General features: G+C 40.4%; 1 protein-coding gene and 1 long non-coding RNA gene across 2 annotated transcripts in view; both read right to left on the minus strand.

Annotated features, from left to right (window-relative positions):
* CLIC5 (chloride intracellular channel 5) overlaps positions 1–5,949 on the minus strand; it is a 68,077-nt gene extending 62,128 nt beyond the window's left edge. The window contains exon 1 of the mRNA XM_027455333.3: positions 5,351–5,949. Coding sequence (XP_027311134.3) covers positions 5,351–5,842 — 492 coding nt within the window. The 5' untranslated portion in view covers positions 5,843–5,949. The remainder of the gene's footprint in view (positions 1–5,350) is intronic.
* Positions 5,950–7,972: 2,023 nt separating this feature from the next.
* Positions 7,973–15,635, minus strand: LOC106020300 (uncharacterized). Its single transcript, XR_011808605.1, has 4 exons — positions 15,009–15,635; positions 12,664–14,535; positions 9,372–9,538; positions 7,973–8,869 (listed from the first exon to the last, which is right to left on the minus strand). It is a non-coding gene; the product is annotated as an uncharacterized lncRNA (long non-coding RNA).
* Between the last annotated feature and the right edge of the window lie 179 nt (positions 15,636–15,814).

A 15,814-nucleotide genomic window follows, 5' to 3' on the forward strand; every position in this document is an offset into this window, starting at 1 on the left:
TCCAAAAAGAGAATAAATTCAGGTGGGCAGAAATCAGAAGAGAGATCAAATACACATATATTCGCGTATAAACTTCTACTCCTGTTTTCTTCCCAGACAGACCTCAAGCTACAGGGATAAAGCTCTGAGCTTCTACACAGAGATGCTAAATTTCCTAAAAAGCAGTATTACAGACAAGGAAACAACTGCATCAGGATTTCAATTAAGGATCCAGAGAGAAGCCCTTTGAACCTAATGAAGTTAAAGTTCAGGACCAGTACCTGTGAGTACACCAATGGGAAAGTGAAAATTAGGCTCTGTTGGTGCTCTGTAGGCAGACTAGGAAATGTCATAGAGATATTCGAAATATATATACATATATATTGCTGCTGGAAGGAAAACAGGTGTCAGGGTAAGTGAAAAACTGTGAAAGGCACCAAGAAATTAATGAGGCTTCTTCTGACTGACTCTAATGTGTTTACATCAGGACATTTCACTTAACTAGAATGATGTATTTACTTAAATGATGGTGGATATCTTAAACAAGGAAGTTATTAAAATAATCTTTTTTTTTGCTTCTTGTTTAGTCTAGATATAAAAGTAGAAACAACCTGACACAAGATGCAGCTGTGAAAAGAGGCACCTTTGTAGAAAGAATTTATGAGCAGAAGGGAATTGCTATGACTAGCAGAAGTGGCTGTCCAAAAAAATAAAAGTAAATGATTGGCATGTTTAGCCCAAAAACACCTGAGGAAGTCTAAGTCTAAACTGACAAAAGAAGTGCCCAGTGGAAGAAGGAATGCTATCAGACCATGCTGGCACAAGAACAAGGATGCATTAGCTGCACATGAATAAATGTCATTTGGAAATTAGAGTAAGGGGTCAAGCCACCAGAGCAGTGACATTCTGAAACAGCCTTCCAAAATGAGTAATAATGGGCACTCAGCTTGCAGGCGGACCTTGATCTGTTTATTAGTTATGTAGTATGTGATGAGGCTGCCTGTGACACAAAAGGACTCAATTTTGTGTCCCAAAAAGTCACCTGCAGATACATGAAATTTTCTTCAGATTACCAGGAACACAAAAAAAAATCATGTTGGTAATTGTGCAAAGATTTTCTCCTTTGTGTACCTCATGTTTTAATACATATAATCAAGCAGGGAAATTATATTTCTTTCTCAGAATACGTGTTCTTGAGTTTTACTTCATTAACGCTTGTGGACTGCTTGGAGGTGACTGCATGGAAACTGCAACAGAAAATCAATTAATTTGCAAATCAAAATTCTGCTTTCAAACACTGTTTGCCTATATTGAAACTAGACCTACGCACTAAGCTATTCACTTCTCATCTATTTCTAATTGTGTTGTTATATCTTCATGAAGCTCACCGATGTTTGGCAACATTATCAGAATTATACCAACATTAAAATGTCAACCACAGTTGTATCACTCATCGATGTGATACCTGGAGGTCTAAATAAGAAAACCATACCTGCAGATAACATGCCAATGACTCATGTTAAAGAAATATAGCTCTTTTTTTTTTTTTCCCCATAGAATATAGATTCATACAGGCTTGTAACATTTTCCATTAGGCACTTGTAAGTATTTAAAAAATTGACATTGATACAGAAATATATTCTGGTGTACCTTTCCACCTATGAGAGTGTATAAGAGGACGTTGAAAATATTTCTGAGAGAACCAGTAAATACAGCTACAGAACAGTGGAAATTTTCCCTCTAATGCAGGCTCTTATGATCCAAAGACACAAAACAGATTTTCTTTTCATGACTAAATTCTTCAGCTACATTTGAAAGGATAACTAAGAGAGCAAACCTAGTAAACTCATTTGGCTTTTCTCTTCTACTCTGGTGTCTGAAATGAAATGTAACTATAAAACAAAGATAGTTGAAATAAGTATGTATGGGGGTTGCTGTTAAAAAGTAAATAAAAAGGATAAGAGTTGAATAAATTTAAAAAACAGTGCTGTTTCTCCATCTTGGAAAGAGGCTAATATGACTGAGGTTTTCTCCCTTAGACTGTCCAGCAAACCATCCAACATCATGATATTTGTTTACTGTTGCACTTTAACCATTGCTGAGTATAGACATCAAAAGAGGAAAATTAAATAGCCTGAAAAATCAGTGTGGAGTTTTTTTTTCCAGACTGATTACAATGAGAAATATCTCACCTTAATGATACCCACTACCAGAATAAGCTTCTAGTCTAATTGGTCATCCAAGCTCTGTATTTAACATGGTGTCATTCAGCTTCCTTAACTTCAGGTGGCCACCTTGCTGTATTCAGGAGCCTATGGCTCAATTCAGCTGCCTCAATCTCAATATCCAGCACCATCTGAGAGGCCCTAGGAGAGCTGAGACATCCATAAACAGATATGAGAAAGGATATACGGGACACTCGTGGCCTTCTGCAGGGGCAGCTGGAGCTCAGGAGGGAAAAGGCATCCAAAACAACAAACTGAATCAGGTCACCACTTGATACAGCTAACAGAGTCTGCAGAACAACTAACATTACCCTACAGCTGGTGCCTACACACGAAGGAACATCCCATTGCACTATTTCAGTAAGCTTTGTGTTGCAAAAGGAGCCTAGACACTCTGCTGAGACACAGTTAACAGCTTACAGACACCTGAAGTTAGGTTAAGTAAGCCAAAGCCAATCCTTTGTTCCTAAAGAAAACAAAGAGCAAAGAGGAAAAGCAGCTTTTTTTTTTTACATATATTGTTACCAACTGCTCTGCTGGGACTATCTATTACTTCGTCCTTGTAGAACATCAGTCTCAGTAGAGTTTCTGTTTCTTTTAGGGTATTGTTTCTGCAATAAACAATTAAAAATAATACAAAGTACTCTATATTGGACAGAAGCCATTTACCAGCTGACTGCAATGTTAGTTGTCAGGGGTAGTATGAGCAAAAAAGTAATCAATCCGCAAATCCAATCATTTTCCTCTCCTAAAATGTAACAAAGGACAAAATGTTTCAAAAGAAAAGGACAAAAGGGGCTTGGATAACAACCTTTATTTTTCTGAACATCAAAAAGAGAGTCAAAAAAAAAAAAAAAAAAGACACCAACAAGAAACCAGTAAATAGATCCCTTTTTAATTTTCTCTTCGTATGACCTACATATGTGCTTTGTGTTTGCTCTGGCTGCAATCAAATCACTGCAGAGTTACATTTCCCAGACAATGCGGGTCCCTATTCTGAAGCTGTTGCTACGTTACTGGGCTGTACCCTGCCGCTGTCGCTGCTGAAGGTGGCCCAGGAGGGGTGGCTGCACCTTGGCTCACGGTCATTTCCACTGGCCAAAGGGGTGCACGAGCAAGGCAGGGGCTTGGCAGAGGTCAGAAGCAACACCTTTTACCCTCGTATCCAAAAGATTAAGTGAACTGCTGTTAAAGCACACGCTCTGTTCATGACTGATAGGCAGGGAGCTGGATGTTATCTATAACAGAACCGCCACTCCCTAGCTTTTCATGGACAGAATAATTTAGGTAAGTGTAAATCAAGCCATGAAGAGACCCACAACACAGTTTTTCTCCTCAGAAATAAAGGTTACATGCCTACCAGGATTACATGTTAAAACCTAAGAGTTTACCAGTCTCCTGTCCATGTCAGGCTCTACAAGGTAGCCACAAAGCCACGTTATGTCTGCATGGTATGGTGAAGGTATGTATGCATTGTACTGTATGCATTAGTAGAGCGAAGGCATTGGTGATAGTATTCTTCACCCTGTATTTACACCAGAGTAGCTCTCTGCCTTCAAAAACATGCTGTTTTCACTGATGGGTCAGATCACATCCCTAAGAGAAACCTAATGCTCCTGAAGTCAAACAGACGACACAATCCTTGCGATAGCGCTGCATTACAGCTACGTGCAAACAGGCAAGCACTGCACGGTCTAGGTCGTTACCGAAACCTTGACTGGGGAAACTCCAGGGCTGGAAGATGAACTTTGTCATCCTAAATGTCTCAGGATAAATAAATATGCTTAAAGTATAGCAGATGAAGCATCCTGACTAGAGACTTGGGCAAATGATGAATTAAAGAGGCACTTTCTGGAGTATTTTTTTGGCACTGCTAAATACACTACTTGTACCTGAAAGCGAGAACTGAAGGAATACAGAGATTAACTGGAGAGAGTCTGGAAGAGGTCAAGCAAACAAAAAACCCCACACCACACCTAACCACTCAAAGCCTCAAAATCACAATTCATGCCTGAAGGCACGCTGGAGGAACTGTATTTGTTTAGTTTAGGAAAGAAAAAAAAAAAAAAAAAAAAAAAAAAGGAAATATGATATCTGTCTTCCAATACATAAAGGACCTAACTATTAAAAAGAAAAATAGCATAGCTGAGAGCAAGAGAATTTTAACAAAGGAAAATATTTTTCCCAGGAAAAGAGGAAAATTGCAGCACTTTAGTGCCCCCCTCTCACCCCCCCCCCCCAACTTGCTCCAGTAGCTCCATGTCCCTCTTGTACTGAGGAACTCTGACAGCAACTAATCAGTGTAACCGCTGAATCTGCATCTCCAAATGTTTTCAAAGTTATAAAAGCATTTATTAGAGGTAGTCTAGATAAGGCTGGAGGTCACATTATACAATCACTTGATATTCCAGCGTAGTATATCTGTAGTTGATTGTAGTTGTAAACTGTATTAAATAATAAGACTATCTGGAGAGAAAAACATCCATCAATTTCATTAAAACAATCCAAAAAAAGTATCTCTTTAGGCTATTTGTTCTCCAGTAGTCATTTCCAGCTATGGCCATGTTAGCTTGAGCATGTTGCATCTTGGTCTTTAAATCTGCCATAAAGGATGAACCCTGAAAACAGTTGTCCAATCACAAAAATAAGTAAATCTAAATACTGAAAGAAATAAAAGAAATACCTCTTTCAGGGATGAGAACGTCAGGAGATTTTATTGCCCTTATTGCCCTTATTTAAGCTATATATTTCGTTTTCTCTATAGCATTAATAGCTATGACATTTGAGCTACTAGATAGCAAAACAGGGGGACAGTTGAACCAGGTTAACTGAACCAGTCCAAGTAGTAGTCTAGCTGTAATGGCAAGGAGATCTTACAGAATAAATGAATTGCTGCCACAACCAGAGTACTGTCAGCATACTCATACTTCCAGCTGAGCTGCAGAAAACCCAAGCACCTCCACACAAGTACTCTCTTCACGTGTCTTAAGATTTAAAAAATAGAAGACTGGCTTGGCCTCCTGAAGCATGCAGGCAGCAGGCTTGGGAACAAAGCTGTGTGTAGCTGTGTTTTACTGATTTGGAGGACACACAGACCAATTTGGGATTTAAAGCTAGTGGACTCTGAAAATCATCCAAGCTCTTACCTTTACAAACAAGAAAATCTCATGATCTTCCTCAAAGTTGTAAATTTCTCTCAAGTTACTGCTATGGGGGAACTTGAGGGAAGTTGGAGAGTTGGAAGAAGTGCTCTGGCTCCGACGCAATGGGAAGCCCAAAAATTGACAAAACATGTTGTTCTCGAATGTTCCGTCTTCCACATGTTTATCTTCCTGAGTTGGGCTCATCTGATTCATCCTCTGGTACGGGTGGTCATCTTCAGCGCTGTGTTCTGAGGAAGATCCAATCTCCCCATCAGCCTCGTGCTGAGAAGCCACAGAATTACTGCGGCTGTTTTCTGGGCTCTCCTGACTACAATCCATCATCTCTGGATCAGTAGTGGTGGAAGAAGGAGAAGCTGGATCTTCAGGGACATGATTGTAAAGATGATCCCCTTTGTCTTCCTCATAGTCTGGAATCTCAAAGATACTGGTGTCATTAACATTTTGATCAGTGCTGGCAGAGATCTCATCTTCCATGACTGCTGGCTGGTGAGTTTACCTGCCTTCTGGTACCTTAAAAGACTACAACTGAAGTGAGGTGTTGACAGATAAACACTCTTGGGGAGGAAGCAGAGTCTGTGGTATGCTTTTTGAATGCTCTGCTACACATGACAGATCTCCAACAATAATTTACTAAGAGCTTTAAATCAACAACTACACTTCCGCTGAAGTAAATGATAGGGTTGTCTCACCGTTAACCCCTTTCTTGATCTGACTGCTGGTAACTATATCTTAGGGTTTAGAACCACTTTTTGTTCTTTGTCTTATCTCCTGACCAAGCATAGTGAAAAGAAAACTGAAGCACCTAACAGTATTAGAAAGCTATGATAAAAATCACATATTCTTTCACTTGTGTAAGGAGGTAGAAATGCAGACTTCATTCATTTACTCATCTCAACACACTAAAGCCTAGCATTAAGGAAAAGCAAGGCAAAATTGTGCAATATTTCAGTGGCTACTTACAACATCATCAGTATCATCAACAAATAATGAATGATCGTTATAAATAAAACAAATTAATTAAAAAAAAAAAAAACAAACCTCTATGCAGAACAGGCAACATACTTGAACTCTCTCCAGTTTTGCCATGGGTTCGCCTTAGGACCTTGAACCAGTCATTTTGCTTTTATCACCTTCACTCTCTCATCTGTAAACTATGGCTCAAACTGTAAAACACTTGTGAGCCTTGAAGTCTAGGAAAAGAAAGCACTGAGTAAGTGTTAACTATTATCGCGTACAGTTTAATACGTTATTACTTCTAATCACATTTACCTTGCATATCTCTGTATTTATAAAACATAAACAACACAAACCCAAGTTTCCAACGTTGGGTTAGTTCCACTTGACTTTTGCAATCTATTTATCTCTAAGGAATGGAGACGCTCACAGATATCCACAGAATCTTAAGCAGATGAAGACAACCGCCCTTGGGACAGGATGATCTGACCTCTAAAAGACCCAGATCTGAATTCACCAGAATTATGGGAGCTTCAGATCTTACTATCTAAAGATTTCTTATCTATATGCTTACTGCCTCTCAGTTATGCAGATTACTAACAAAATAGTTCAAATTTAACTATGTTTAATCTTATGGGTTTGAGCCAAAAACAAATAATAATAAAGGGGGGGGGGGGGGGGTGGCGGGGGGCATTCTCTTGACCCATCATGTTGACTTAAAATCCTTAAAACTTCCTGAGATGCAACTGTCACAGCTAGGTTGGATTTCTAAAAGTAACCCAAAAGAGAGGTTAAAGAGAAAGATCGTGATTCCAGCAATCTCCAACCAGAACAACCAGGGGAACACATGTCCTTTCACGTGATAGAGTAACAGCTGCTGCCTGCCTGCGATTTACGACTGTAGTTTACTGTCATTATTCTTACATTGAACTTTTTAGATTGCTAATAAAGTTGATATATCAAAAGCAAACCAATAATTCAGCTTATTAAACTTGGATTCACCTTCTAAGGCTCTTAGATAATCTGGAAAGCACCAAAATCTTACTCACATCCACGTTTAATCACCGTAACAGTGAGGAAAACCACTACAGCAGAATTTGAATTCTCGACATGGAACCAGCAATACCGTAGAAAGATGCAAGCATCAGAGATTGATGAGATCTTGTCGCTCATGAGTGCACGAGACCTAAATGATTCTGAAATGTGTGCTGTGTAATCCATATTGCAAACTTCCAGCATTAAAAGTCAGCTATTAGGCTACCAATAAAACTGTAAAAATAATGAATTTAAATTACTACTGTCATGACATTTGGTTCATTAATCAAACTTACAGACTTAACTTTTCTACCATGAGATGCCTGTAGAATGATTTATATCCAGAAATTGGTGCTTTACATAAAACAGAGGTTACATTCTGGTTTTGTGGAAGGATTTTTGCTATCAAGTGAAAATAAATTTAGTAGTATTAGAGACAAAAATGTTACAAAAATCTGTGTGTAGTCTAAATTGGGATTTTACGGGATTCTCTTTGTGCACAGCTCCCAGCAGGAAGCTGGAGACCCAAAAGCACTTTCCTGGACAAATCCAGTTCCCTTATCTGAAATAGGAAAGTCCCAGTGACAGTGGAATTAGTGAAATTATGCAGCAGAAGGAAGAGAAATCCAGAGCAAAGACCTGCACTGAGGAGCAAGCTGTGGGGCCTTCAGCATAGCAGCAAGGGAGCAAATACCTAAATGACAGGCACTGAAAGATCTGACACTAAACCTACAGTCACAGAATCAGAATCACAGTCATCCCTTTACAGATCACAGACATACAACAGCATTGCCAGAGAGAGAAACTTTAGGGAAAACCAGAAACCCACTGTGTCATATGACCCTTCCAATAATTTGGGGTTCTCTAACTGCTGACTAAAAGTATTAAACAGAATTATACCTCCAGCCTCTTCTGCTTTTCTTACTGATTCTTAGATCAGGTGCTTTTAACCCAGTGTTAGCATGCAAAATTCAAGTTGTAACTCAAGGAAAGACAAATAGCAAAGAAGAAAAACAGCTCCCCAGAGTTGTCACTGAGGCAAAGAATTTTATTTTAATAGTAACCTTACAGACCTCTGAGGTTGTAGCACTCTTCTCCATGTTTGGCTCAGAGCTTAGAAAGTGCTGCTTCAGAAAACTGGTCCAGTCCAGAAGTCTTGAAATTTTCCTGTGTCTTTTGTTTTCAGTACAGTCTACAATCTGTCACTATAGTAAAGAAATGTAAATTTCAAGAAACCTAGGGAAAAAGTTCCTAGTAAGTTCATTGATTTTATAACTGATTTTTTTTTTTTCAATTAATATTTTTTGCTTTTAAAAAAGCACTGGCATTTCTTCACATTTTATAGAAATTCACTTGTATTTCCATCTGCATCTGGTCAAATTCTTCTGAGCATGGCCTTGGTAAGTGACTCCCACTGATTTTCAAATCTTTCTCACCCAAGGTTAAATTTCAGGGTTAAATATTCTGGGATCATAAAAATTCCCTTCTTAGTTACTCGTGCTGGCAAATCACCTGAGGAAGAAAAGGATAAGGACACACTCAACTCCTTCAGAGCAAAACAAAGAGCAAAGGACAGTTGTGTGGTATTACAGCAAATGACTTTTTTTTTTTCCTCCACAAAGACATTAGCAGGATGCAGCAGCACCTGCTGGAGGGTATAAAATATCACAGGTAAAAGATATAAAAAAAGTGTAACATACAAGTATCAAAAAAAAAAAAAAAAAAGGAGTTGGTGTTGATTTCATTAGTCACAAACATGAGTTAGCTGTGTTCTGTTTTACCCTGCATGCCTACCAAGAGCAAAGGAAAATACCACTCAGCTCCAAGGTCCAGACTTCATTCTTGTGCCAGCGATAAAGCCCCACAGGGCGCACAACCACCATTCAGAATTTACACAGGTGGAAACCAGGTGTGTTTCAAATTACATGATATGAACCCGCCGCTAGTTTACAACCCTTACATTTCATCTGCAGGGAAGATAGAAAGAATTTTAGTGCCACAATTCAAAAGTTACCTGACTACAGAGGTGATTGAAACTGAGGTGCCCACACTGTGCCCTTGGGACACTGCTAGAGTTGTGGCCTGCTCTCCTGTGTGCTGCTCCCTCCAGTCCCCAGCCAAAAAGATCTTCATCTTCAGCAAAGGAGCAGGGCAGAGCAGCAGTGAAAAGGCACCTTTCTCCTGCAGGAAAATGAGAAGAAGGAAGGTGTATAAGGCAAATGATTCTGCACTCTGTAGAGGTAAGAGAGCATTAAAAATCTCAGCACGTTGCACTCCATTCTCTACAGAAAAATGAAGCCCTCCAGGCACCCATCCCAGCCCCACAACCACCAGAATGGAAAATTACAAAGAAGAGAGATCACCAATTTCATCCATCTCCCAAATTCCTCTGGTCCCAAATCTAGAAGGCGTTAAATTAACATAGCAATACTTTCTGCTTTTAGTTCTGTAATTCAAACTGTGTCACTTACCACTATGTGTGTCATCGGCACTCACGTGAACCACCCAATAACACTGGTCACTTGCTTTGCAAAAATAGAAATAACCACATAAACCATAAGCAGCAAAGCTCATATAAGGATGGAGAATGCAAGCATGCAAGCAACAGAAGTATTTATTTTCAATATTTTTTTTTTCACTTTATGACTGAATTTCTTTTTTCCTTTTTTTTTTTTTTTTTTAAGAAAGAATAAAAAGAAAGAGTAAAAAGAGATAGTGAGAATTAACATGATTCTGATTACAGCTTTCAGTTAGTATGCATAAAACACAAGTCACTGTCAACCAGTAAAATCTAGTAGGTCTCATTTTTAGAAACTTTGGTTTTACTAAGCTTATCTATCTGTTGTTCAGCATCTAGATGAAGCTCATCGCTGATTCCTTCTATAGTCCAACAGTAGAATGAATGGTGTCAGAAGATGAAGTATATTCTGTTGATGGTATTTAGTAATGCAAATCCTCAGTCACCTGAGCTTCCTAAAACAGCCGTCTTTTAGACAGCAAGCTTGGAATTCAGCCACATTTAGGAGCCTAGCAGTGGGCATCAAAATTCACAGTAGGAACCTCAATTCACACTGCAGAGATGCCAAGAGCTCAGTTCAAAAACCCAAGCACACACAGACATTTATTAGTATTTAAGCTGCTTGCTTAGACCATCTTTGTTTTATCCCAATGATAAACTATATCCCTGACAGACTTAGAAGACCATGTTAAAATCAGCCCCCTGAAGCTGCTACTGAAACTGTATGTGCTCACCTGGTAATCCTAACAGAAATAACCACCTCCAGCTTTGGCTTATTTGAAAATGTCAAGCTGAAGACCAGCTTATAAAGAAATTCCTGCACTGCTAAAGTCAGGTACCCCTCACCTCCAGAGAAGAAGAGAACGATGAGAAGAAGAGGATGTGAAGAAGGAACAGTAAGAACAACACCAGACCCCTAAACTCCGTAGCGTACCTCACATTTTCTCACAGATTAATAATTAAACGCAAAAAGCCACATTACACTGTCTAATTAAATTCCCTGTACAACAAGAATTTTACCTGGGTACCCCTTTATCTAAACCACTAACTTGCATATCTTCTAGAAATGCCATCGTACTGCCATAGTACCGAAAGCTTCAAGAGATGCCTCATCCATCAGTTCCATGAGTAGCTTCACTAATTATTAGTCTTGCTTAGGAACAGCAATCTGCTTCCACTGGAGTTTCTCAGGAAGTCATCTCCAGCTGGCTCCCACTACAATTTCACGCTTTAGTTACCGAGTCCTTCAGTTTTATTGGCTCTCCAGGTACTTACACAGTCTAAGCAAGAACCTACAAATCTTTCTTGATAACCTAAGCAAATTGAGATGTCTTTGCTTGCTTTATAGTATCTTTTTCCGGACAGAAGAGGGGCAAGACAATGGAATAAACCAAAACACTCACAGTTGCTGGAAGCTGCTGGACCCAAACAGGATGGTGGTAAACAATGCTTTTTAAAGTCTGTAGGAACAGAGGGATCTTAGCATCTAAAGAGTAAGGACCCTTTGCACTTGACAGCACTCACTGCAAATCCCATGAGTATTCCTGGCCATTTGGGACACTGGTTTTCCAAAAAACACCATTTATGACAGCACTAACATTCCCACAGCTTTGCAACACATTATCTCAGCTACGCTACGGGTTCTGGGAGGAAGACTGTTTACAGTTTACAGACGTATTACAATAAAAATCACAATAAAATCATACCACTTCATTCTCACTCCTGACTGCATGGAATACTTGGATGAAAACACCACCAATTAAACTTTCTTACGACATTTCCAGTCCCACCTTTTTCTTAATAGGTCAGCAGCGCCTCATCTCTTGCAGTTCCCAAACTGTAAGGTTTTATTCGCTACTGATCTTACATTGAACAACACAAGGCAAAGAACTTTAAGTAGCTTTCAGCTCTTAGGAAGACTCCATGCAGGGTACTTTTCTACTTTTGCCCCAAGCTCTCTCTCTACAAGAACGAGAGCCACAAGATCCTGCACCGCTTATTCCTAGAGCCATTAGCACTCACAGAGCTGTATGGCAGGAACAGACTGTGGAAAACAGGTCCAAGCACCTTCAGCTCTCCACAGTTTTTCAAAACGAGAATAGGTTGGTTCAAAAGGAGGAACAAGGCTGTTCAGTACAACACTGTTCTCCTCCAGTCTTGAGATGGTCACGTTTGGATGTCCAAGAAGATCACACAGATGACTGTGAAGGACAAGAGGTTGCACAGATGTTCTGGAAAATGTAGCTGTAATTTAGTGTGCACATAGAGTTAGTTCATCATCTGAAACTTACTTCATTTCAGTTTCATTTTAACTGTTGCTATATGCAGCTATTAGAGTATCTCTATTCTATTTAAGATACAGGAAGAAAAGAGACAGAAAAAACATTTCAGAAGATAGAGGACTGGTAGAAGCCTTGGATCATTGCATGATTTTTTATACAAGAGTCAACATGCCCTTGAAGGAGACCTCCAGAAATCCATTTGCTGCTCAATTACCTGGATTCTGTGATCTTCAGGGGCTGGCTCCTAAACTCAGGACCTCACTGTAATAATGGTCATTTGCCTTCACCCAGATTTTTCTTTGCTACTAGCACTGTATAACAGATCTATTTAAAGCCAGCACACCAACAAATTTGACTCTGCATAAGACAAACACTTCTCCACCAGGAACTGGACAAACAATACAAAATTAATTTTGCACCAGACACTTGATTCTCATATTATAAATAGATTTTCATTGCTAAAAATACCAGGCATAGCCATTGTCAACAGACATTTTTCAACTTACCTGCTGCAGGGCCTAAACAATTATTACTGATTCAGATGTTACAAAACCCTGAATATTGGCTTTTCAGTTCCTTTTGTAAAGCTTTGTCTGGTTCATCCTCCAACTCCACAGTTAGAAATTCCATTAGAATACCTGATGGCCTAAGAAATATTGATGTTCTATTCGCCCAAAGCAACCGCTCCAAGGAAAACAGTTTTATTTGCCTTTAAAATCTGGCATCATTTCAACATCCTTGTTTACCCCCGAAACTAAGCACACATGGGAAGCCCAGCAACCAAGCTTTAAGCTTTTATACAGCAGAGGCTCTAGTGACTGATGTAGAAAAGGCAGTGACACCACACTGCTCTGTATCACCCCACCACACAGCCTCAGGGATATCATTCCATAGACAGTTTGAGAAACCGTGCGGTTAGGAGCTTCATTTTGTTTATAGTCTCCATATACAACCTATTCTTCAGATGAAATAGGCACTAGAAGCTGAGAGTCTAATAAATTTTAACAGCTGTTAGTCACTTTGTCAGCTTTTATGGTTTCATGAAACGTCTTCACGTTTTTCTTCATCTCTTCTATATAAAGTGCATCAAAATACTAAAAGTAACCAATTTAAAAAACTACTCAGCAAGCGGAGTAAGTCAGCAAAAACTGATCATGGAGATCTGTCATGGATAAAACTGAGGGGAAAAAAGAATACAGAAAAATGCTTCTCTTTCAATATTCAATCTAGTTACTTTAACTGGAAGTAATGAAAGTGCCCTGCATTTTCTTAAGAAATTAAGACAAATACCTGAACTATTCATGTGCAACACCGTGTTTCCACCTCAATAAAAAGGAGTTGCTTTCCCCCCACACCAGTACCAACAGGAGAATATGGTTGCCCATCTGGAAACCAAACGTTTTACTAAACCTAACCAAAGACTGAGAATGTTTTGTAGTTGCCGACCCTTTACTTTCTGTCATTCAGTAAATTCCACAGACACAAACAAATGTGTATCATGGTTTTCAAGCTGCAACCACTCAGCTCTAGCACAGCAGCAAAAAGCTGGCATCTGAAGCATCTGGCAGGACTTAGTACAATCTAGTGCTTAGAACTACAGTCTGCAGACAAACGTGGGGTGAAATACAATAAAGAGAGAAAGGTGGTGAAACGTAACCATCTTGGTCATTTCCAGTTTTACTTAATATAACTATATACATAACTAGTCCATTTCTTGTTGGCATACACTGTACACAGAACTGAGACCTGCATTAAATGTGATACGTGTTGGCTAGCACATTTCAGAAGCGCAGAGTTGGTGAGGAACGCTGCCTTTATGATGCGTCAAATTGGACGCATTACAGGTGAATACTGTAAATAGGTTTCAAAGCATATGGCTAAGGGTAAACAAGAGATTACTCACACCTTTGAGGACCGAATAGCTGAGTAAGTATGCTGCCGAACTAGGTTAACAAGTGACCTTTGATGATTATGTCTGTATCTCTCAATAACGTTGGTAACAAGACCTGAGTCATATACAAAACTGAATCAAAATTAGACAAATTAAAAAATTGCATGTTATGTATACCCTAGACCTTTAATTCACTCCCACAATAAATCTTTAGAAGCAAATGCAGTACAGTAATTGATAAAGGATATTGCCCTTTCCCACGTGGCCGTGTGCATATTGACAGAGCTGAATTAGCATAGCTGAAAAAACAACCCACACCACAACCTTGACTTGAACTTTACATCTGAATTGCGAGGTCTCAACTGTTTACCTTTTTCTTTTCTTTTTCTTTTTAAATAATCCTGTGCTTTGCCACACTTAGTACACTCCATGAATCAAGGTGAATCAGAGAGGCATGTCACCTTGTCCAGCAGTTTTCTCTTGCCACCTGCAAATCAGCAGCCATAACTTTAAAAGCACGCCACAGTTGGCACACAGAGGTAGCATATCCTGTTGGACTCATACATATGTGAAAGCCATTAAGAAGAAACAAGCTGAAATGTATGCAGCATTCAGGACAAACAGGCTAGCAGGGCAAGCAATGCAATTTAGATCCTCTGCTTAAGTCTGCCATGAAGCTATAGACATGTCTCTTTCTCTCTTTTTTTTTTTTTGGATGAAATTGGAAATGTAGTTATGAATTCTGCTGTATTCTGTTCAAGGACACGTTTTCTCTCTCTACACAGAGATGATTTTATTGTAATTCAGCACCAGTAACTTAACAGGTTTTGCAGAATTACTAATCCATTCTCATAATAAAAAGGTTAACCAACAAAATGCAAATTGTTTGTCTGAACTTAGGCAAACTGACCAAAACCCAGAACAGGCCTGAACACATCACACCACACACTGCCTTCTTACCAGCAGCCCTGGCGTGCACAGCACCTACATTCAGTAATGCTTTCGTTATGCGTGTATTCTGGGCTTTAGGGTAAAAAGGTGTTGTCACGAGAGCATGACAAGGTCACGCAGAGCCAAGCGCATGAACAGCCAGCTCTGAGCTGTGGGACAGAAAGGGAGAGGCGATGGAGGAGAGTGGAGATCTGCAGCCGCACTGATGACCCCACAGCCTGGGGTTGCCGCAGCACCCTGGGGGAATGCCAGACCGCTGCTGGCCACCCCACAGCGTCCCACCTCACGGGCACTCCAGCCCAGGGTGACAATGAACACCATGGCCCCCAGTCACCACAGCCACCTGCTGCAGCTCCCCTCAGCCTCGCTCCCCGCAGTTCTCCTCAGCCCCGTTCCCCCCAGCCCCTATCACCCCGTCAGCTCCCCTCAGCCCCACTCCCCTCAGTTCTCCTCAGCCCAGCTCGCCTCAGCTCTCAACTTCCCTCAGCCCCCATCAGCTCCCCTCAGCCCCATTCCCTTCAGCCCCCTCAGTTCCTGACTCCCTTCAGCCCCACTCCCCCCAGCCCCTACCTCACCCCTTCAGCCCTCTCCCCTTAGCTCTCAGGTTCCCTCAGCTCCACACCCCAAAACCCTGTTCCCCCCAACCCCTATCAACCCCCCCAGCCCTATTCCCTTCAGTACCCCTCAGCTTTGCTCCCCCCAGCCCCTATCAGCACCCCCAGCCCTATTCCCCTCAACACCTCTCAGCCCCACTCCCCTCAGCCCCCCTCAATTCCTGACTTCCCCCAGCTCCACTCCCCCCAGCCCCTATCAGC

Source organism: Anas platyrhynchos, chromosome 3, assembly GCF_047663525.1.
Source record: "Anas platyrhynchos isolate ZD024472 breed Pekin duck chromosome 3, IASCAAS_PekinDuck_T2T, whole genome shotgun sequence".
In the NCBI taxonomy this organism is placed as follows: domain Eukaryota; kingdom Metazoa; phylum Chordata; class Aves; order Anseriformes; family Anatidae; genus Anas; species Anas platyrhynchos.